This window comes from Antedon mediterranea, chromosome 1, assembly GCF_964355755.1.
Source record: "Antedon mediterranea chromosome 1, ecAntMedi1.1, whole genome shotgun sequence".
NCBI classification, from domain to species: domain Eukaryota; kingdom Metazoa; phylum Echinodermata; class Crinoidea; order Comatulida; family Antedonidae; genus Antedon; species Antedon mediterranea.
The window spans coordinates 39,926,493-39,950,001 of record NC_092670.1 but is presented as its reverse complement, the minus strand read 5'-3'; the positions used below and the strand labels follow the sequence as shown (position 1 = coordinate 39,950,001).

General features: G+C 33.3%; 4 protein-coding genes across 6 annotated transcripts; 2 read left to right on the top strand and 2 right to left on the bottom strand.

Annotated features, from left to right (window-relative positions):
* Positions 1 to 276: 276 nt before the first annotated feature.
* LOC140039738 (small ribosomal subunit protein uS5-like) lies at positions 277 to 4,859 on the top strand. The gene is made up of 6 exons (XM_072085353.1): positions 277 to 292; positions 818 to 1,290; positions 2,957 to 3,298; positions 3,686 to 3,859; positions 4,202 to 4,361; positions 4,577 to 4,859. Coding segments are annotated over exons 1-6 (1,314 nt in total). The 5' UTR covers positions 277 to 291; the 3' UTR covers positions 4,741 to 4,859.
* Positions 4,860 to 4,871: 12 nt separating this feature from the next.
* LOC140039747 (protein lin-12-like) lies at positions 4,872 to 10,933 on the bottom strand. Of its 3 annotated transcripts, XR_011842577.1 has the most exons (10): positions 10,788 to 10,933; positions 10,628 to 10,712; positions 9,564 to 9,722; positions 8,999 to 9,115; positions 8,306 to 8,419; positions 7,273 to 7,437; positions 6,597 to 6,707; positions 5,954 to 6,070; positions 4,992 to 5,496; positions 4,872 to 4,960 (listed from the first exon to the last, which is right to left on the bottom strand). XR_011842577.1 is itself a non-coding variant. In XM_072085371.1 (9 exons), the coding sequence occupies exons 1-9, from the start codon at positions 10,854 to 10,856 to the stop codon at positions 5,444 to 5,446; spliced, it is 987 nt and encodes a 328-aa protein (XP_071941472.1). In that variant the 5' UTR covers positions 10,857 to 10,933; the 3' UTR covers positions 4,880 to 5,443. The 3 variants fall into 3 exon arrangements, 2 of the variants coding, with proteins under 2 accessions (XP_071941472.1, XP_071941462.1); XM_072085371.1 differs by having other exon boundaries at positions 4,880 to 5,491; positions 5,952 to 6,070; XM_072085361.1 differs by having other exon boundaries at positions 4,884 to 5,496.
* Positions 10,934 to 11,394: 461 nt separating this feature from the next.
* On the bottom strand, positions 11,395 to 15,545 carry LOC140039718 (transmembrane protein 98-like). Its single transcript, XM_072085337.1, has 6 exons — positions 15,401 to 15,545; positions 14,819 to 15,044; positions 14,427 to 14,549; positions 14,100 to 14,249; positions 13,850 to 13,909; positions 11,395 to 13,600 (listed from the first exon to the last, which is right to left on the bottom strand). The coding sequence occupies exons 2-6, from the start codon at positions 14,956 to 14,958 to the stop codon at positions 13,345 to 13,347; spliced, it is 729 nt and encodes a 242-aa protein (XP_071941438.1). The 5' UTR covers positions 14,959 to 15,044; positions 15,401 to 15,545; the 3' UTR covers positions 11,395 to 13,344.
* A 1,587-nt stretch (positions 15,546 to 17,132) lies between these two features.
* Positions 17,133 to 23,139, top strand: LOC140039708 (ATP synthase subunit beta, mitochondrial-like). The gene is made up of 9 exons (XM_072085328.1): positions 17,133 to 17,274; positions 18,480 to 18,659; positions 19,057 to 19,231; positions 19,667 to 19,788; positions 20,082 to 20,266; positions 20,363 to 20,644; positions 21,105 to 21,317; positions 21,964 to 22,165; positions 22,581 to 23,139. Exons 1-9 carry the CDS (start codon positions 17,160 to 17,162, stop codon positions 22,676 to 22,678), a joined length of 1,572 nt encoding a protein of 523 aa, XP_071941429.1. The 5' UTR covers positions 17,133 to 17,159; the 3' UTR covers positions 22,679 to 23,139.
* Positions 23,140 to 23,509: the final 370 nt, after the last annotated feature.

The following is a 23,509-nucleotide window of genomic DNA, read 5'->3' as shown; positions in this document are numbered from 1 at the left end:
AATAAACTTCCAGTATTTTTTTAAACATTAAATGAATACAAATTATTAATAATTGAAATTAATTTTTAAAATGAAATCAGTTCGGGCCGCAAGTATCCTTTCTCACAACATGCAGCTAACTAGATGATAACAGCAAAAAACGAAACTTCAAGAAAAACCTGTTTACTTTTCTCTTATAATGGATTAAATGATCCGTGAAATAATAACATAGGCCTATGTGATATTTTAATATAATTTAAATCAGCTAATATACTGAGTGTGGTTAAATAACACCAAGAAGAAGAAGGACGAAGTATCTATTATTATAAGAAGTGGCTAATACTAGTTTAGTAGTAGGCTATCTAATAAAAAGGCCGCCTCTAGGCAGATCTCCGGTACCCCAGGCTCCGCACCCCTCCCCTCCCCCGGCAGCCTGGGTGGGATTGATATTGTGTATTTTAAATAAAAATAGTATTTCAGTGTTATTTCAACGACTACCAGTATGTACTGCCATTTTAAACATGCATTAATATTCAAGAATATATTTGTTTGCATATTATTATTGAATATTAAATCATATAGCCTAGTAGGATGAAAATTCATTCAAATGACAATATCGAGCTGGTACCTGCAGATCGAAATTTCAAAATATTATTGAAATAAGAAGAAGTGATAAAATGACAGTGTTTTAGTTGTTAAAGGTTTATTACTCGAGAACTGTCAACTAACGATTTTGTTGCTGGATAATTGCTATTTTATCATTTCAATAACAGTACTACTACTAGACTACTACAGCAGCATAGTACAGTACTTAATTTGTTTTGGTGTTTAATTGTAGTGAGCAGTAGCTGTCACCAACTAACATCTTTATTTATTGGCATTGAACGACTCATCTATTTGTCCATTATGATTTACCAGCGACCAATCATTGCAGGTTTGATAAACAATGTTATAAGAAGACAAAAATGCAACAGTTTGATGTTGAATACGAACAATTCAAATCTTTGTCTTCGAGGATACTTATTCCAAAACTTTAGGAACTCGGGAATGCTGAATAAGATGCCTTCATCTTCACTGGTGCATCTTAGCAGTTCAAGAAGAAGCGCTAATACAATAGATCTTGAAGAAAACAGGGTTGCAGAGACAGATGACAACATGAAGCCAACTGCTCCAGATCCAGAGACCTGCTGTGAGACTGGTTGCGTAAACTGTGTGTGGATTAAGTACGTTGAAGAACTTCAGAACTATTATCCGAACGGTCTTCAAGATGACGAAGTGAAAGACATATTAAAACAAATTCATGACCCTCTTGTAAGGTCATTTGTGAAAATGGAGCTTGGAATGTAGAACAATTAAAATTCTAAAGCTCTGTCTACACTATCAAACTTTATTTGACAAAAAACAGTGTGTTATAGTCTGTAGTGTAGACAGAGTCTTACAAAATAATATAATATATATAACAGTATATATATATGCCTGTTGTGTTTATATATATATAAAAGTATCTCTCGAGATCCCGCTTAGTGAATAAATATACTGAATTATAGATGAGGGCGTATCAATTTGATCTCTGGTGTGCGTGCGTACAACTGAGGAATAGTTGTGTTCCAACCGTACCACGCCGAGAATGTTAAATGGTCGTTATCCGATCGAGTTAAAGAACAATACCATGAAAGCCCCAGTGGTCTAATGGTTAGGGTAACTGCATAGCAAGCAGACGGTCCGAGTTCGAGTCTCGGTTGGGGCGACTTTTTCTCATTCTCCCAGATTTCCTCATCTTTATCGTTTAAAAAATTAATTAAATAATTTTCAGTGTATCACCGGGTGGTTTGGAATTTATTTCTATGCCTGTTGTGTTAGTATATATAGCAGTTTAAATAATATCTAACATTGTGATTGATTGACTAAATATTGTTTGCAGTAACAGCATCCTTTTGTGTGCCCAAATATGGTAGTGATATGACATCACCATGTCCATATATGAGCACATCACATTTTTTTGTCAAATAAAGTTTAATAGTGTAGACAGAGGTATAAACCAGTTTGGGACATCATGGGAGCTTGGAACAAAATAATTGACATGAAAGTCAACATTTCTCTCATTTTATAATACAGTGCATTTGGTGCAAACATTTTAGTTTTAAATTACAGTAACAATATTACAGTCTGAGTTCAAACGGTTTTTTTTAATGATGAAAAGTATATAAAATGTTTTAAAGTGTTTTATTGTTCTATTTTAATCTGAATGTTAAATAAATTTGGCCTGGGTCAGTTGCAAATTCGTCGTAATTTATTTTTTTTAATGATTTACTTGTTAGTTACGAACAGTTTGCAATAACATCTGCAGTTTGAAGACTTTATTTATTTATTGCGACTAAATTACAAAAATATACTGGTAGGCATTTAAGGAATTTCCATGTTATTGTTACATCATGATAATTTTTGCTGGTCTACTACAAACCAATAAAAAGGGTTTTTATTTGATATACTTGAATATTCATTAAATCCATGCTATTTTGAGTATGATTGACAAAACTGCTCAGAATAATAATTCCTGTAATTTCTTCCCGATTAAAGAGGGCGCACTCCTAATATATTAATATTGGTGGCGCTTTGTACGTTCTTTCTTGTTCATACAATCACGTAAGCGACATCGTCTTTTTTGTCCTCTACACTAATCTCACTAAAATCTTTGCAATCATAACATTATTAACATCTTGATACTACTTGTGAATAAAATGAATAGTTTAATAATTTAAGAATGTATTTATATTTGTAGTTTTTTATTTTGAAAACGCGAAATTATTTGATTATATTCACCAAGCATGTGCTAGTTTAGAAAAGGCAACCTATTGTCCGTTGCCACTGATAATTGTACTGCAATGCCAAGTAAATCACCAAAATAAAAATGCGCAGTCGAATTTAGTTATTTTACTTTTTAAGTTTTTTACTAAAGTTGATATCAATAATTTAACAGCAAATGGCAGACGGAGAATCAGCCGGTGGTAGAGGAGGATTTCGTGGGGGGTTCGGTAGTGGTGAAAGGGGACGTGGACGTGGCAGAGGACGCGGAAGAGGTCGTGGACGTGGCAGAGGTAGAGGAAAGGCAGAAGATAAAGAATGGATGCCAGTCACTAAATTGGGTCGTCTTGTAAAAGACCGCAAGATCAAGTCCCTTGAGGAGATTTACCTTCACTCCTTGCCAATCAAAGAGGCAGACATCATTGATTTCTTTCTTGGTCCAACACTCAAAGATGAGGTTCTCAAGATTATGCCTGTCCAGAAGCAGACAAGAGCTGGTCAGAGAACTCGATTCAAGGTCAATATAGCTATATAATATAACTATTTGAAGCTTTACAATATATATTCAAAGATATTATAAGCTGAAGGAAGGCTAGGTAGCATACTGTAATCCAGGCAAATTTAAAACTCGGGAATTGTTTTCTTGCTACTACATAAGACTTTGCTTATCACCGACCACACTCTAGCCTTCAGCTATAAATACAGTTAATGCAACTCTATGGATGCATATGTGCTTGTAAAAACGGCAATGGACAATCGTGATGAGTAGATTCCCCATCCCTAGTATACTGTACATTGAGGGATATTTATCATAAACCTGACACATTCTTCCATTGCTATTTTTATTACTTTACTGTAAAATTTATTGAGAGTAGATTTTAATCTGTGTTTTTATCTACTGCAGGCTTTTGTTGCGATTGGCGACTCCAACGGTCATATTGGTTTAGGTGTAAAATGTTCAAAGGAAGTGGCAACCGCAATCCGTGGCGCCATCATCCTGGCAAAACTCTCAATTATTCCAGTTCGTCGTGGTTATTGGGGTAACAAGATCGGTAAACCACATACAGTTCCCTGCAAGGTTTGTGCTTTCAATCAATCGTTCTATTTATATAGCGCCATTCCAACATTCATTGCTCATGGCACTGCCAAAAATGTGAGTTTTGAGTAGTGACTTAAAGGTGCTCAATAATGATGTTAAATTTATTTTTTTTAATCCTTTGGAGAACAAAATAATTTATGGAAATGATGACAATCGATAATTCTTAGTGCTTTTAGCACGATTATGGACATTTCATTCCTCGTTGCTGAACCGTAAATGTTCTGCTGTCCAAATCTTAATACCCATTGACATCTCTTGATGAGCATGAAGCAATATTGATATATATTGAAAATTGATAAGGTATTTTTTTCTTCTCAATAGATTACTGGTAGATGTGGAAGTGTACTTGTACGTTTGATTCCCGCTCCCAGAGGAACCGGTATTGTGAGTGCTCCTGTCCCTAAGAAGCTGCTGACTATGGCAGGTATTGAGGATTGTTACACTTCTGCAACCGGTCAGACCGCCACTCTTGGTAACTTTGGTGAGTACTCAACTAAACCACATTATAATTCTTTTAAAAAGGCTTTTCTATTATGGTAAACATGATGAAACTTTTATTATATTCTTAGTGCTTTGCACTATGACAGACATTACATTCCTCGTTTCTGAACCCATAATTATCTGACCTTAATTGACCTTTGCCCCTCGAGCATTTATATGTATGAATAATTGTTATATATTTTTTTTGTTTAATAGCCAAGGCAACCTTTGAGGCGATTGCCAAGACGTACTCTTACCTAACACCAGACATGTGGAAGGAGACTGTGTTTGTTAAAGGTCCATACCAAGAGTTTACTGATCATTTGGCCAAGTCTCACCATAGTGCTAGCCAACCTGCTGATGGCGCAATCAAGAACTAAGTGAGGTAGTACTCACTCAATGGCTAAGTTACATCTAACAAAGTATGATCAAACATTAAGAAATTGATGTAGTCTGTATAACAACATTGAATAATAAAATGAATATTTGATGGTTTAAACTGGTTTATTGTGTCAAAATATGTGTAATAGTCATTCACCTTTACATCAATAAAATGCTGTTCAGTACCATAAGAATTATTTGTGATTGGAAAAAATGATACTACCATTGGACCCGCAAAATGAAAATGCACTAACTAAAAATAAAGAGCTTATTAGTGTTTAGAATAAAAATATAACAATTGAACCCACAAAATGAAAATGCATCAATTAATATAATATTGAAACCCAAAATTATGGTTAGTACCAAAAGGACTGCAATTAAGCTTGTCAAGTTGAATTATTTTCAGATGACTGTAGACTGTCTAGACACACTAACCTTACTAAATACAGTATTCGACCAATTTTATAATATCAAAATACTACAGAAACCTGAACATTGGATTTTTTAAATTGGACCAACAATCCAAACAATTTTGGATGAAAAATACTACAGTATTTCATACATGGTAATGTATATATTTTAAAATGTGCAATCAAATATAGCTTAACAAGCATTAAAATTTAACAATTTTAGGAGGATTTAAAAATGAAAGCGCATTGTGAAACTGTATGGTTGCATGTTGAAATCATAATTTAACATGAATTATCGAGTGACATCTGATGCGAGTTCCTCATTCGTTTTAGACTCGCCTTCACCTGTCGAAAGAAGATTGATTATTTTTTTCCGATATTGTTTGTATTCAAAGGGGAACAGTGGGCAGAAGAGCGAAGATTTAATTTAATTTATTTTGTCTCCATAAAAAGACAATTATTCACACAACATGGACAAAGAAAAAGAAAAAACAACGCACAAAACCAGGTAGAGATAGGATTCCTAAAAAGTGAACTAAATCACTATCTAGTAGGTCTCCTATTGGATAAAAAACATTTCGAATATAATTTGTATAAGCACTAAAAAGGCATAAAAATACTATATCAAAATATATTGCAATATCATTAAAAATCATCAATAATAGATAAAAGATGTGGATACTACAATCGTTCTTTCTGCTACTTAGATTATGCTTGATTTCAACTTATTAAAATGACAACACAGCTGTCTAATGAGGACAAGGGGCGCAGTCTTATTTATTTTGTTGTACTCTGTACCTACCTAACGACTCTGGTTCACAACGTGGTCCTGTGAATCCTATATCACATACACAGCCATACCCGACTGCACATTTTCCCCCATCACCACATGATGGCTCACCACTACAGTCTAAATTAACTTGAAAATAAAACACATGATAATGGTATGCGCTGAAAAGATTGTACCTGGGTAATAAGTTTACCCACTATTTCTGTAGTCTCTTTTCTCCACCCTCCTTGTAAGGTAGAAAAGTATCCCTTTTGTAAGATTGTTAATCTTCCCTGATCAATCTCACTCTTCCCTGAACAATCTCACTCTTCCATGATCAATCTCACTCTTCCCTAAACAATCTCACTCTTCCCTGAACAATCTCACTCTTCCCTGATCAATCTCACTCTTCCCTGAACAATCTCACTCTTCCCTGAACAATCTCACTCTCGATCAAGCTCACTCTTCCCTGATCAATCTCACTCTTCCCTGAACAATCTCACTCTCGATCAAGCTCACTCTTCTCTGATCAATCTCGCTTTTCCTTGACCAATGTCTTGCTTTTTATGTACAATTTTGTAACTGTAGAATATGGATGGGATGGTTTATTTTCCTTCATTGAATGTGTTCTCCAGAACATTTAACATTGTAGCAAGGACTGATCTACTGTACTTACTGATATCGCATCGTTCCCCGTGCCAACCAGAGTCACACTCGCATTCAAATGAATTGTCCCCATCAATACATGTACCTTTCACACAAGGTGTCGACTCACATGAGTTCAATCCTATTCCAACATTAATAAAATATATATTTATTTAGTGCAAAAACAATACAATCCTAAATAAACTATAAGACGAGCATGTGTTTTTATTAGAATTAAGAAGACCCGTTTATACGATAACAGTAACCATACAGTTTTCGTACATGAAACAAAAAGAAATCGAAAATGTTTTCATCCTTAGTAAAATAAAATATTTTCAAAAAATGAACAAATCCAATTAAATTATTAAGTAATAGTAATAGTAGGCCTATCGGGACAATACAATGATTCTATTAATTATGACGTCATTTGATGACATTAAAAATGTATGAATGGTTTAGGATGAAAACGTTTCTAATTTACTTTTGTTTTCTGTAAGAAAAATGTATGTGTATCTATTTATCGCCGTTCTTGCCTTTACGCATACATCATCAGTGACCTCCCCAGGTCAATCTACCCGTTTTCTTACACCTTCCTAGATCAATCTGCCAATTTTCTTTAAACTCCCCCAGGTCAATCTCTGCCAATATTTAAAAAAAAAACTTGGAGAAATAATTATATAATAATGTATAAACTAAATGAAACTTGCCGCAGACATTTTGTTGTTTTTGTTCCAACTCCAAACAGCAAGCACCATAATCACTACAGCAGTCTCTATACACTTTGCACGCTGTATCGCAGTAACACATACCCTCCACATGTCCTATAGGCAGACCACATCTATCTTCGCAAGATATTGTGGGTCGTGGTTTTCCTAATTAAAATGAAAAAAAAAATCGCAAATTAAACATATTGTACGCGACAACATGCATCAACATGTGAGTGGAGTTGTGGCTTGGTGGTTGTGATGCTTGGCTACCACTCTAAGGGTCCTGGGTTCAAGTCCAGTCACATGTCAGGATTTTTTCTAAGGACCAAACTCCACTCCCAAAGACTTGTAATAAGACTTTGTTTATGTAGAGCATCTTGTGTATATGTTTGTCTTGTGAACCTCTGAGGGTCCCTATGATCAGCAATAGTGGATGGATCACCCTCATTAAATATATAAAAAAAACCAGTAAGACTGTCGATGTGGCAATATATTAAAAGTATTGTTTAATCTTCTATCGGTGAATTAGTTGGTTATTATATATATATTCTTAATAATAGTATAATAATAATAATAGTATATGATATAATAATAATAATAGTATATGATATAATAATAATAATTTTAAAAATTCCGCATCCACATTAAGGAGGTTGGAAGCGTAACGTTTTGTGCAATTACGATCTTTATTCATTCAATCTTAGTTTCTGAATCTCTGGTCCATAGAAAGAAAAAAAATTACATAAATAATTAAAATAAACAATACTGTACTGATTACTACTACTCAGCTCAGGATGGCATTCCACCTGGAGAGCATCTTTGACTTTTATAAGACGTTGCCTATAATCGTTAAGACTAAAACTAAAAACATAACATATAGGCCTATAGTTTACATAACCAATTTCTACTGGTAACGTTCGTGGAAATGAAACTAAGTAGGCCTATGTGTAAAAACGTGGAGATTTTCTCTATTCTTGTACTCGTATTTATTCATGCAAACCATCATAATAAGATATTATCTAATAGATCTTACTGTACTGGCAGTGGTCTCCTTCCCATTCAGGTGGACATTTGCACACATTTATACCATCAGCTCCTTCAGAACACACTCCATTGTTGTCACATGGTTTATCAGTGCAGCTAACAGCTGCATATGGATAATAAACACATTATTATATTTATATTACGTTATTGTGTGATTTCAACAGAGTAAGCACGATGTCTTCAACCTATTGTTTGTATTGTATTTTCTATGAATAAAGAAAATTACACTAGTAAAAAAAATTGTGTGCAGAAGGAGGCCAAAATAACTTTGGAGACAAATTTAAAAAAATGTTAATTAATGCTATTGACCAAAACGTCAATGTGTGCCGTTTTGTGTAATGTCCGGTCGTGTGACTATATCACTTAATTATATTATTAATTAGGTTACAGTAATAAATATTGATCCTAACGGTTACTGTGCTTTTTATACTATACGTTTCTTACTTGAAACATGTTGTATTTCATTATAATATAAATAAAGTTGAACATAAAATATCGCATATAAAAAATAGCAACAAGAACATATACACATTATGAGCCGGGCTGATCAGGCAATATTTGCGAGTTCATGAAAACACCATACCATATCTTATTTCTCTATAACTAAAAAATAAAAAATAAATAGGTCTAAAGTATTACAATGTACATAAGAGTAATTTAGGCTACTGTCGGCAGTAATTACCGATTTCATCACAATTTACTCCGTGCCAACCAGACGGGCATTCACAGACGTAATGATGAGACGCATCGGTACACGTTCCGCCGTTCAAACAAGGATTTGAAACACATGAGTCAACACCTATAGAACAATTAAACAAGCGTTAATACCTGCTTTTCTGTATTTTAGTAACATTGATATTAAGTATGTTATGTGCTTAGTTAATGGATATGACACTTTACACCTTGTCAAAACTCGAGCAAACTATGTGCTTTGTACTTTTCCAGTGTGCTACTGTGTAGACCAGTCCACCAACATCAACAAACTACAAGTTTGTCTACTACACTAGCAAACTTTAGTTTTCAAACTAGAATCTGGTTTGCCAGTGTAGTGACTACAGGACTTTAAAATTTGTCACCTCAGCGACTCAAATCCCAGTATTTGTAGTCACACTTTGAGGTTTGGAAAGTTTGCTAATAAGTAGACCAGTCGACAAACTTCAAACCTGCAGACTACACTTTGCGCACCTGCATGCATTTGTAGTCGGATCGAGTGAAAGTATCATTTGTTTTTCAGTAGGCCTACTTACCACAGACTTGATTACTTGAATGATGAGCCATACAGCAGGCTGAATAATCTTCACAACAGTCATCCGACAGCCCTTGACAGTTTGAGTCACAGTAACATTGTTCATGATCCGATTCCGCTTTTCTTCCACACCTACCTTCGCATGTTGTAGGCCTATCATCTTTAAATATACAACAGAAACAAATTAGTGGGGTTTTATATAGTAGTTACTAAATTTGAATTAAAATTGGAATGAAAACATAACATTTACAGTTGTTACAATGCTGTATATCTTTCCTGAATAACTATAAACTTATTGCAAAAACAAAACAAAATTCTCACCACAAAAGAAACGTCTAATTTTAAACTGTAAGAATTCATGAAAACAGCATTTACTACAGTTTGGAATATCAAATACTTAACACAGCCAGTAATATTTCACACACTAAAAAAAACTTTAAATTAATTTACCCATTAGGTTAGAGGACTATAGGATTAAATATAACCTGGTATTACCATTGGGAATGCTTAATTGGTTAAATGTAATTACGGAGAAAAATCATAAAAAAAACATAAAATAAAATTATGCATTCCACTTCAATTTACATATTCAATTACAAAAACTAACTAAATAATTTAAATATGTATATACATACGGAACAAACTAGATCGACTATCAAACTAGTTTGACAACAAATTGGTAGTGATATGTCAATACACATCACATTTTTTGTCACATAAAGTTTGATAGTGTAGACGGAGCTTACGGTGAATTACACCAGAAAATCATTGACGAATTAGTTCAGACGACGTTGATAATATGATAGGGTGTTTGCGTGTTCTCATGTGCGTGTGAGAAAGGTGTTTTCTGTAATATTTTTTGTAAATAATGTATTTTATCGTAATGTTATTTATATTTTTTTATTGGAATTTAAGAGGGCCCCTAAATATCAACTGTCATTAATCTGTCCAGCTAGCTGGAAGGGCTACCCTTTATAAATAAAGTTTAAATAACAATAACGAATGCAATTTTGACTTAAACGTAAATACTTTTAACATGAAGCAATAACTTTTTAACTGGCTTACCTATGGGTGGGGCATGATATAACGCACGTTGTACCAGTGCGTTTGGACGTACATCTTTGTTGACTCTAACAGCAGATCGATATTTCTGAAAAAAATGCAATATAGTTAATAACTTTATTACAGTATTTTTTATCCAACTGTTTAAGTTATTTCCACATACCTTTCTTACGTCCAATGCAGTTGATACTCCATAAGTAATGAAAAGTATTATAAAACAATACCCTTTCATTTTGGTGAAGTTAGGAACTTTGTCAAAAGGGAGAAGCCGTTTGTTGTCGAAATGATGACGTTTTCGAAAGTATTTGGTCAACGTTGTCTCGGGTAAACGTCAGCAAATCACTAAAAACGTTAACAGACTCGGTATTGATTTTACAGTATTTCAATAATTATGTACATTTTTAAACATATGTTACTTTACAATTTAATATAAAACTGTATTTTTCATTATACATCAACATAAAAAAAAAAAAAGTTGTACATGTACAAGAATATTATTGATTAAACTGTGAACAAATGTAGAATTTGTGGCTTCACAGTTGCATCTGCTGTATTCACAAGTTAACAACAGTTAATTCATTAATTCATTTAATTTTGTATTCTAATTTTTGGTTTGTGCTTTCTTTTATTTTGTTTATCTTTATAGGTTTAGAATAATCTATAGCTTGTGATTGGTCAAATTACTTATGTTGCGTCGGTCGTGGGAACCAAGCTTTAATCTTATATTTTCATAATCTTATTACAGTAGGTATAAAAGTAAACACAAAAAGTGAGTTAGGCCTATATTTTATTTAATACAAAATACAGCTATATACATATAAAAAACTTAAATACAGGTATATGAGTGTTTCAAAAACAGCAGCCTCTTTTTTAAACAAATAATTGAACCATTCCTAAACTGTTGCATTTTGGAACTGAGCGATGGCAAAAAAAAACCAATATTATTGCGTAATTAGTGCGTAGGCCTATAGAATCATATTCCGCTTGTTTCAATCAACGTCAAAACAAATCATTCACAACCCACTGCAGAACTACAGGCAATTATTGTTTAAGTACTGTAAACTTTACTAAGTGTAAATCTATCTGCAACATACTTGTCGTATTTGATTGGAAACTTTCGCTGTCGCCTTAAAAATTGAGTACTTTTTGTATTCGAATGGTAAATCGTAAACGGATTGTGCTCATCATTTGAATAGAAAACGTTAACAACGCAAGCTTTTTCTTACAGTTTGGTTCCCACTAGGACACAACTCAAGGACGTAAGACGCAACGCAGGCGAATTGACCAATCAAAAGCAATGAAATATTACAGTCGCATGTGATTGGTCTACTCGCTTGACTTGCGTCTACGTCCTTGCGTTACGTTCTAGTGGGAACCAAGCTTAAAGAACAACCTCAACGCTCAAAATACTCCGTTAAATAAGTATACTCTCAACGGTAAAACTCCCAATCGAATACGACAATTGAATGTGGGGTTTTGTTCAATCTATAGTAGTTACTAAATTGGAATTAAAATTGGAATGAAAACATAGAATTTACATAACATCTACAGTTGTTACAATGCTGTATTTCTTTCCTGAATAACTATAAACTTATTGCAAAAACAAAACAAAATTCTCACCACTAAAGAAACGTCTAATTTTAAACTGTAAGAATTCATGAAAACAGCGTTTACTACAGTTTGGAATATCAAATACTTAACACAGCCAGTAATAATTCACACACTAAAAAAAACTTTAAATTAATTTACCCATTAGGTTAGAGGACTATAGGATTAAACTGGTATTACCATTGGGAATGCTTAAGTGGTTGAATGTAATTTCGGGGAAAAATCATAAAAATAAAATGATGCATTCCACTTTAATTTACATATTCAATTACAAAACTAACTAAATAATTTAAATATGTATATAAATACGGGAACGCGAATGAAATGTCTTCACATGACTACCGATTCAAGGATCAAAACGTTATAATTCCCTATCAGGGGTTTATGGAAGTGTTATATTGACCGAGTAAATATAAACTCCCTTGAGAAAAATTCAAGAAATGTTATACTGTATTACTCAAAGCAGGAAATATAATAATAATCATAATTGAACTATAGAAATCATTTTTGTTTACTGTAAAACATGCTTATTGAGAAATAAAATATTTGTTTTAACTTACTCTTCCTACAATCATAACATAAAGCACATAAACAATATGCTAATTTAAACCCTTTACCTTTGTAACTGTTTTCTTCATATATAAAAATAAAATTGCTATTTTACAGTGCTTATTTACATACTATTAAAGAGGAAAATCTCAATAATAAACATTTGCATAAAAATATAAATCTCACTTATCACCTTATTATTCATATCTTTATTATGGATGAAAAAACGATAACAAACTAAACATTGTGGCATCATACATTAAGTTCAGTTCCAATGTTGTTTAAGTTTCTGTGTTTCGATAAAAAGATGTAACAGTTGCAATGTAAACAAATTACATAACTGATTTTTCTTCAAGTTGATATAATTCATAAATTCAACCTCTTTTTAAATTTACATTAAATAACACTACAAGCATAAAGCTCTGTCTACACTATCAAACTTTATGTGAAAAAATGTGATGTGCCCATATATGGACACGATGATGTCATACCACTACCATATTTGGGCATATCACTACCATATTTGGGCACATTACACTTGGTTTGATAGTGTGGACAGAGCTTTAAACAGGTGAAGCAGATAATTCTGCGAATTGTTCTTCATCTACTAAAGGTTGTTGCGTTGTGCTCTCCGTCGCTGACGACACCGATCCGGTCCTTGAATCCTCTTCCGACGCTAGTGATGCTTTTCTTAGTACTTGCTGATGATTTTCCATAAGTTCCAATGATGCATCAATCCATTCTAGATTCTCTGTCACATGACATGCGTTCTTTGTTACAAGGACCAAGTGATTGACAGACAACATCAGAGCTGCTGATCTGTAAGTGTTCAATGGTGTAATAATAATTCATAATAGTGCGTATAGCTACTGAATGGGATTGTTGCGAAACAAGTATGTAATTAAGTCAACAAAACGAAAAAGACATCAAATAATGTTAAAATACTATTTATTCGACCAAAGAACAAAAGTGAGAATAGGCTAAAGTCCAAACAGATTCTGCACTCACTTCATTACAATAACATTTTAAAATAAATACAATTTTAAATACAATACTTAAAATTCTTACCTTGCTTCAATCAATTTTGGATCTATTGGTGGGTACATGGAGCGAACTACATCATCCACTCTGAAAACCAAGATCGTTAAAGTTTACTTTTGGAGTAAGTTAATTGCCAGTTTTAAATCATAATTATTACTATTACTGGTTTTTTTTTGGTAATTTTAATTTAATTTTTGTTTGTAGTGCTTGTCTAGAGTTGGAGTATTTGTCGGTTGATTTTTAAAATTAATTATATTATGCTCAATAAAGCACTTACCTTGGGCTTATTCTCTTTGCTACGGCAACTATTTCACCTAAACAATCGGGCGATTTTAATGGTTGTTTACTTCCCATTGTCATAGCAACTAATTTTTCTGTTAGTAGATGGCAAGTTTTTAAAATTTCAATCGCATGTGGAATTAGGCCTCTGAAAAGAACAAGTGAATAACTATTATGTGACATTAAAATGGCATATTCACAAACAATTTAAAATAAAAAATTTACAGGATCTGTATTTAGACCAGTTTATTCTAATTTAATTTTACTACAAAATTTCTGCTTTATAAAAATATAAAAAAGGTAAAATAATCAATGAAAAACGTACGAGGCATCATCCACATACTCATCATCTAAGTCAGGTAAGTTTACTCTACTAAAACAGACATCATTTAGTTCAACTTCATAATCTTCAGGGAGCTCTGCATGGTGTACAAGGGTCACATTTTGCCTGAGGAGAAGTAACAAACAACATAAAAAATTAATTTCTGAATGTAAGAAAACAGCATAAAAAAGGAAATAAATTAAGTATATGTGCCAATTAATGTACATTTTATTTCTATTTATTTGAACAATTACGAGGGTGTCCATCTGGTCAAAGATGATAATTGGCGACCCTCACAAAAATACAATATGAAATGATCATTTATTTGACTTGATAACTGACTTTAAACATACTTAAAGTAAAGATGATTTAAGATATTCTAAAAAAATTGTTACCTTTGCGTGGATACAGTCTCTTTCAACGTTAAGTCCAACATACGGCAGTATCTATGTTTGCATATTAAGACTAGGCCAACGAAGGACATGATGAAAACAAATGCTAGCACACCGATTGCAACCGCCACCACAGGATCCATGATCACGCATTCAAAGGGGATTTACTACGCGAGGCCTGTACTTATATTGTACAGTATTTTAATATTCTTTATCGATTCTATCGAATCTGAAAAAAAAATATACAAAATAAATTAATTTAATGACCATGTTGTTTAGTTGTGAAAAGAAATATTTGTGTTTTCTGGTATGTCTTATTTTCAGAACATTATTATGCAGAACCAAACAAAAGAGGCCGATTTAACTAGGTCACTGGTGGTATCACCATGGAGTATGGCATCACTCAGTGGTATGGGGATTGGCACATAGGAAGGGCCTTTAGCCTCTAGGCTCACAACCTCCAGGATACCACCACCATACTGTACATACTTAGCCTAGCTTACATAACCTAAAACAGAAAACGTTTTTACTTTAAATTACTAATAATAATAAGCACGTTTCCTCTAGGCATATATACTCTCTCACCTTCTATCGATTTGAAAGAACACCACACTTAACCATTTACATTTTCAATCATAATATTTAACTCATTAAGTGCTGTAAAGAACTTGTAAACATAAAAAACATGATAAGATTTTCAGTAGGCCCCTACGTCTGTCTGTACCCATACGTACCCATCATCAATACGGTATACATCCGGTAGTAGAGTTGACTAAACTGGAGCTAAACTGTATCCAATGAGAAGGCTTCTCTGTGTCACGTGTTGATGAACTCCTCCTATTTTTTAACAATTGGTAAGTCGATGACGTAATCGCAATGGAATCGCATTATTATTATTTTGTCTATTATTTTGTATACAGCTACGAGTGGGAGAAAAATAGCATAATCAAATTATTATTATTATTATTATTTATTGCCAAAAACCAGTTACAAACAAACAAAACACAGAAACTAAGGGAGTAGGCAGGAACCTAAAAGTGAACCTAATCACTATAACAAGAGTTCAGGTTCCGTACTCCCAAAGTAACAAAAAATGATATAAAATAAACTATATAAAAATATTTAAAAAACAAATAGACGAATCAACAGTTAAATAGGTATATTAATCCATATTTTGACTTGATTGCACAATCCGCACCACACTAAATTTTTATATAAGTACGAGAAGGTTCTCCTAAAGTTCTAATGATTTTTCAGACAATTAATTAAAGTTACCTCAACATGAGTCGACAACAACAAAATATCAAACTCTCTTATCCAGTGCCGCATAAGATAATTAAGTGACTCTCAATCAAAAACTTCTTGGAAAAATTATAAAACAATCGACTAACCTTGACTGTTGATGGTGGAAACTTGGTCAGTTTTGTTTTCAGATACTGTAAAAGGTTTACAGAGAGATTATTATTAATTATTTTCTAATTATTATGATGAGAACTTATAAATAGTATTTTAAAAAGTGGTAATTAAAATACGAGATTTTGAACAATGGAATTGGATATAAATAGGGAAAATTAATTTTCATTACTGAAATGATTATTACTTATTAGATATTGGTTATATTAATTATTAAATATCATTCAAACCGACAAAAGTAGATTTCTGTCAAGTGTTATGATTTACAAATGTATAAGGAGAAATGAAAACTGGCGGGCTTATAATGCAATTAAATAAAGCTGCTTTTTTTCAATGGGTTATGGTTAATTTTTTGTTTCACAAAACGTTTACGATAAATATAGCTTTATAATAAGTTTAAATTACGTTAAACAAGATTGCTCTAGAAAAAAAACATTCATATTAAAGAATTTAAAATAAATTATTAAAAACACACATAATTAACGTTTATTATTGTAAATTATTTATTGTTGTATTCGGGCCAATGGTCTATGTATAAATGTCCTAGAAAACGTTCATAAGAAAGATAGAAAAATTAAGTTTAATGTGAAACAGTTTAATTAAGTAATGTATTGCTGCTGCTGGTTTTTTATAATGGTGCCGGCTGCGCGCGCAGATACGTAATAAATCAGCGTACTCGACCGACCTCCCACGTTTTTAGTCTTCTCCATACCATAATTCAGTGGCGGAAAATACGGCTTCTCATTGGCACACAAATAAGTGTTATTATTAATAACATGACAGTAAGAAACTTGACTTTGTTCTGAAAGCCCTTTTTATCAAATAGTTTACATAAAAAAAGCAAAGATTGTATAGCGCCCGCTATACAATCTTTGATAAATATACATACGGGTCTGTAAAGTGACGTCAGATTATTTCACCGGTATCCGCCATGCTACACGCTGTAAGAAAAAGTTTTTCGGCTCTAAAGGCTGCTCAGCCTTCCTTGAGTAGTGTGATTACAGCTCAGAAATCATCATCATTAGTTCCTGCAGTTGCTTGTTCAAGTAATTATGTGTTTTTTGGTGTAAATTTACGTTTTTTTGCTGAATTATTTAGGCCGGTTCGGTTTCCATTTTTTGCAGACAGGAGGAGGAGAGCACCGCCACCGGTGGCAGGCTATGCAACGGATGATGGAATTTGTGCGGTTCCTTTTAGACAAGAAACGCCTACTAACTATACATGGCCTAGCCTAAAGCCTACATTATATTATTGTTCATTATTGACGTCAATTTATTATTGCAACCCGTAAATGTATAGGCCTACATTCCTAATTGATAAATAAGTGTGTTTTTTATGTGTATTAACTATTAAGTAGTAGGCCCTCTCTAGTAGGCCCCCTAGGCCTAGTATTATATAAAATTGAAAAAAATGAAACCAGAAAGTTTTTAAATTTAAAAAAAAGTCACAGCATTTTGTGTGACTTCTTAATCTTATTGTATTTTGTTGTACATATGCCATGCCACAAACTTGAAACAAATCCAAATATATCTACTTACTTACTTTACTACCTCCTATTCTAAATAATATTAATAAGCCTACCCCATTGGACCTTATATAAATAAACTGAACCTACTTGTAACCCTCTAAATACCTAAAATATGATGCTAGTAAAGCAATTTATACACAAAATGTTGTAAAACCTTCACTTTAGTAGTAGGTAGGCCAACATTTTCTATAGGACGCCAATACAGTATTATAAACGTACAGTAAAGCCTATGAAACCATGATGGAGTAACAAATGAAACCAACCAATATATGTTTAAGAATAAAATCAAAGAATAAATGTATTTTTTAGTTATTAAAATAATGTTTATTATAATAATTCACCATTCTGAATTTATTTAACGTATTCAAACAAATACTGTATCAATTATTAAAGTTGAAATAGGCAAAACAGCCGGCGGCCGTTTTTAATAATATAATATTTAATGTAATGTAAAATAAAAATAATGATAATTAAAAACATCTATCTGTTAATATTTATTAAGTCACATACGTCATTTCAATCTGAAAAAAAAAGTAAAACAATTGTGTTAAACCACACGTCGTTTTGATTACACGTTGTTGACAAACGGCACGCGCGGCGTTTCATACATTCAATTGTGTTTTAATTGGCCGTTTCGGCTGTAAACCCTAGAGAGCAGACCCCCACATGCCATGATAATTAATAATTTTTTTAGAATTCTTTCATTCACTCTTTTTTCCACAGAACGGCAATATGCTGCAGACGCCAAGGCAGCAGCAGCAGCACAACCTGTAGGTAAAATTGTATCGGTTATTGGTGCTGTAGTAGACGTCCAGTTTGAAGATGCTTTACCACCAATCCTTAATGCATTGGAGGTGCAAGGAAGGACAACAAGACTGGTTCTTGAGGTTTCACAGCATTTAGGTATGGTTCTACTGCTACTGCTGAAACTTATATTCATTTGTATACAATGGATGCTCCCATTTTGTTGAATTAAGCTTTGTCTACACTATCAAAAACTAGTTTGACAAAAAAAGTGTTGTGCCCAAATATGGTAGATAGTATGACATCATCATGTCCATATATGGGCACATAACATTTTTGTTGTCGCATAAAAGTTTGATAGTCTAGACAAGGCTTTAAATATCATATGATCAATTAATTTCTTCAGGTAGTCAACAATAATATGTCTTGAGCTTTTTCGAATGGAATTGACTGAATGTGTAATGTAGCTCTTGTGCTACAGGACTAAACGTAACCAATTGAAGTGGCTTCCATAGAAATGAATACCCCATGATACTATTTTGTATTATTCTTGCAGGTGAAAGCACAGTGCGGACAATTGCTATGGATGGTACAGAGGGGCTTGTACGTGGACAGGAATGTGTAGATACCGGATCACCAATCAGTATCCCTGTAGGGCCAGAGACACTTGGCAGGATCATCAACGTTATAGGTGAACCAATTGATGAAAGAGGCCCGATCCCAACAGAAAGGTTAGTACCGTATATCATCGGGTATCATCCTACCCCCTACTTTATGTCTGATTTCACAAACAGGCACATCCCCAGGTATTGTCCCAGTATTGAATTTTGTCTATATAGAGGCCTATCTTCAGCCAGTTCAGATGAGTATTTTATGTAAATTTCTTTTTTTTGTTGAAATAAATGCATTTTTTTATCTTCAGATAAATCAGCAAAAGAACATTAGGTCTTGTAATATCCTATATTTAGAAAAAAACCTAAAGCTTTGTCTACACTAGCAAAGTTTTTATATGACCAAAAAAATGTGATGTGCCCATATATGGACATGATGATGTCATACCACTACCATATTTGCGCATATCACTACCATATTTGGGCACATCACACATTATTTTGTAAACTAGTTTAGACCGAGCTTAATATTGATAACATTAATTTTGTTGACAGGCGAGCAGCTATCCATGCAGAAGCACCAGAGTTTATAGAAATGAATGTAGAACAAGAAATTCTAGAAACTGGAATCAAAGTCGTAGATCTACTTGCTCCATATGCCAAGGGTGGTAAGATTGGTGAGTCCACTCAGTGCCATTGAATCAGTTTACATATCACTAATTATTAATTTATTTTTTAAGGTTTGCATGGTGAAATCAAATGTTAATATAATAGTTCTGAAAAGAACTGTTTCTTGACATTTCGATCAATATACTTTGATCATTCTCATTCCAGATGATGATCAAATTATATTGATCAAAACTTCAAGAATTCTTTTCAGAACTATATATACTTGGTGTACTGCAAACTTTATATCAACGAGTTTTTTGTTGACAGCATTTGTTCTATTTACTTTTGTTATTATTGGCAGGTCTATTTGGTGGAGCTGGTGTAGGAAAAACTGTATTAATTATGGAACTGATCAATAACATTGCCAAAGCTCACGGTGGCTACTCGGTCTTTGCCGGTGTCGGAGAAAGAACACGCGAAGGAAACGATCTTTACCATGAAATGATTGAAGGTGGGGTCATTGACCTTAAAGGAAACAAATCAAAGGTAAGAATAGTTACAATAGAAATATGAAAAATAAAGCATTTAGGTAACTCTTTAAAACTGTTTATTTTCTAAATCTTTATATATTTGCTTCTATAGGTAGCCCTTGTATATGGTCAGATGAATGAGCCTCCCGGTGCTCGTGCTCGTGTTGCCTTAACTGGTTTGACGGTCGCAGAATATTTCCGTGATCAAGAGGGACAGGATGTACTGCTCTTCATTGACAACATTTTTAGGTTCACACAGGCTGGTTCAGAAGTGTCAGCCTTGCTGGGTCGTATCCCATCAGCTGTAGGTTATCAACCAACACTGGCTACTGATATGGGTACTATGCAAGAGAGGATTACTACCACTACCAAGGGATCAATTACATCTGTACAGGTATGCTATATCTTGTAGGCTCCTCACTTATTTCCTTCTCCTGATATTCATTTATTTATTTTTCATAAAAATGAGGTTGTTGTAACTGTACTTGTAACCCCACTTTTTATGAAACACCTACATAGAGGTCAATTGACCAATGGGATACTTATGCAGAGGTCAACTGACCAATGGGACACCTATACCAGAGATTAACTGACCAAGGGACACCTATGCAGAAGTCAACTGACCAATGGGACACTTTGTTGTGTCCCTAAAATGTCACCTTAATTTGGGTCCAATACTGTATTGTATTATCCCTATATGTTTACATAACCAACAGAAATACAAATCAGATTACTGTATTGAATAATTTTTACAGTTAAAATGAGAACTTGTCATAAAACTGATATCTGATAAAACTCCTAGAAAGTAGACAGCCTTTTTGCTGTTTAATGACATTGGCGTTTTTATTCCCTAGGCTATCTATGTACCTGCTGATGATTTGACTGATCCAGCCCCAGCCACAACCTTTGCTCATTTGGATGCTACCACAGTTTTGTCCCGTGGTATTGCTGAGTTGGGTATCTACCCTGCTGTAGATCCTCTTGATTCCTCATCACGTATCATGGATCCATTCATTGTTGGAGATGAACATTACAACATTGCTCGTGGTGTGCAAAAGATCCTCCAGGTATGCAAATATCAAATTAAAATACAGCTCTGTCTACACTATCAAACTTTATGTGACAAAAAATGTGATGTGGCCATATATGGACATGTCATATCACTACCATATTTGAGCACATCACACTTTAGTGGTAGACAGAGCTTTATTTGTTCAATAACCAAAAAAATACACAAAGAACTCTTTCTTCAACATTTAAAAGTAATGTTAGTATAAGAAGCCATTTAAAGCTATTATATAAAATATTTCATTGTAAAATATAAAATTCTGATACAAAATACTATACCGTAAAATACTATACCGTAAAATACTATACCGTAAAATACTATACCGTAAAATACTATACCGTAAAATACTATACCGTAAAATACTATACCGTAAAATACTATACCGTAAAATACTATACTGTAAAATACTATACCGTAAAATACTATACGGTAAAATCAATAGCATAGAAATTCTACTTCAGGTTGCAACATCCATAAAAAATGAGATGTGCCCATATATAGACATGTCATATCACTACCATATTTGGGCAAATCACAAATGTCAAACTCAATTCATAATGTGGACAAAGCTTAAGATAACAGTTTAGTGTATCAAAACAGCTTTACTTCTGAGTAATTATTGTCAAGATGTACGTTTGTTCCAGGACCATCGATCACTGCAGGACATCATTGCTATTCTGGGTATGGATGAATTGTCGGAAGAAGATAAACTAACTGTATCGCGTGCACGCAAGATCCAACGATTCCTCTCGCAGCCCTTCCAAGTTGCCGAAGTTTTCATCGGAACGCCTGGCAAACTTGTGCCACTTTCAGAGACCATAGTTGGATTTAACAAGATTCTTAAAGGTATTTTTACGATATTTATAGATGGTGTATTGAAAAATAATTGTATCGACACTAGGTGTATAATATTTAATAACCATCATTTTTAGTAGTTTTACAAAATTGTCCCCCTGAAAAAAATATTTTTGTTGAATGTTGCATAATAGTTATCTACTTTTGGATAAAAAAAAAAATATTTTTCTGAAGATTGTAATTTAAAGCAAAAAATACTGAACTTGTCTGTCAGACAATGGTTTTTGGTTAAAACCGTAGCCTTTTCTTTTGTCTTTTTGTACATGAAAACGTTTTTTTTTTGTTCTTTTTTTTTCTGCAGAAAAGTCAAAGTCTGATTTAATTATCTTTATTTTTCGTGTTTTTGTGGACAATACATCTTTAAGCATTGGCAACTAAATTCTATATAAACTTTGTGTTTTGATAGGTGAGATGGATCAGTACCCAGATGTAGCATTTCACATGGTTGGAAACATTGAAGAAGTTGTAGCCAAGGCTGACGCTCTAGCTGAAGAACTTGCTTAAGTACCTACTTAGTTCTGCCAACGATCCAGTGTTATCAAAATACACACAACTCAACATGTGGCTATTCACAAATAGGTTTTGACTGCAGCCTCCTTTCTTAAGTGTTTTTATTACACCTTTTGTTGCTGTGATCGCCTTAAAATGTGTTATTGTAGATTTCAAAGATTTATATAATGTAAGGTAGTTAAAATCACAACAGGAGAACCAGTGCATCATTGCAATAATGCAACATTTCAATGTTTAAAAATGAAATCAATAATATTATAAAAATTAAAAATAAATATAACAATTAATAATTAATTGAAAGAATTCCTTTAACAGGACTAGAATTAAAATTGTTGTCCGGGAAAAACGCTGTTTGTGTTGTTTATTTTGTTGGAAAGTTTGAAGTAACTCTAGTCATATTGACAAAACAGCTGCAAGAAGTCTCTGCAAGTCTACTAATAGAATAGGAAATATTTGTCAATAAAGCAAGGCTATATTTACATATAGTGTATTAACTTGCATTTTCAAATTAACTCTGTTAAAAATAACTAGGAACCTCATTAAGCTCTGTCAAAAAAGTGTGATGCACCCAAGTGATTTGCCCAAATATGGTAGTGATATGACATCATCATGTCCATATATGAGCACATCACATTTTTTGTCACATGTTTTATAGTGTAGACAGAGCCTTAGAAGCAAAAGCTTGTTTCACGAGAGCCTGCCCCTACAGAGTTGTATTCCAGAAAGGACATTAAACACATTCGTGATAATTGAACTTTATTTAAGTCAAGAACAGATGGTATTACTTCCCATTTATGTAGGTTACAAAAGCACAACATATCAATA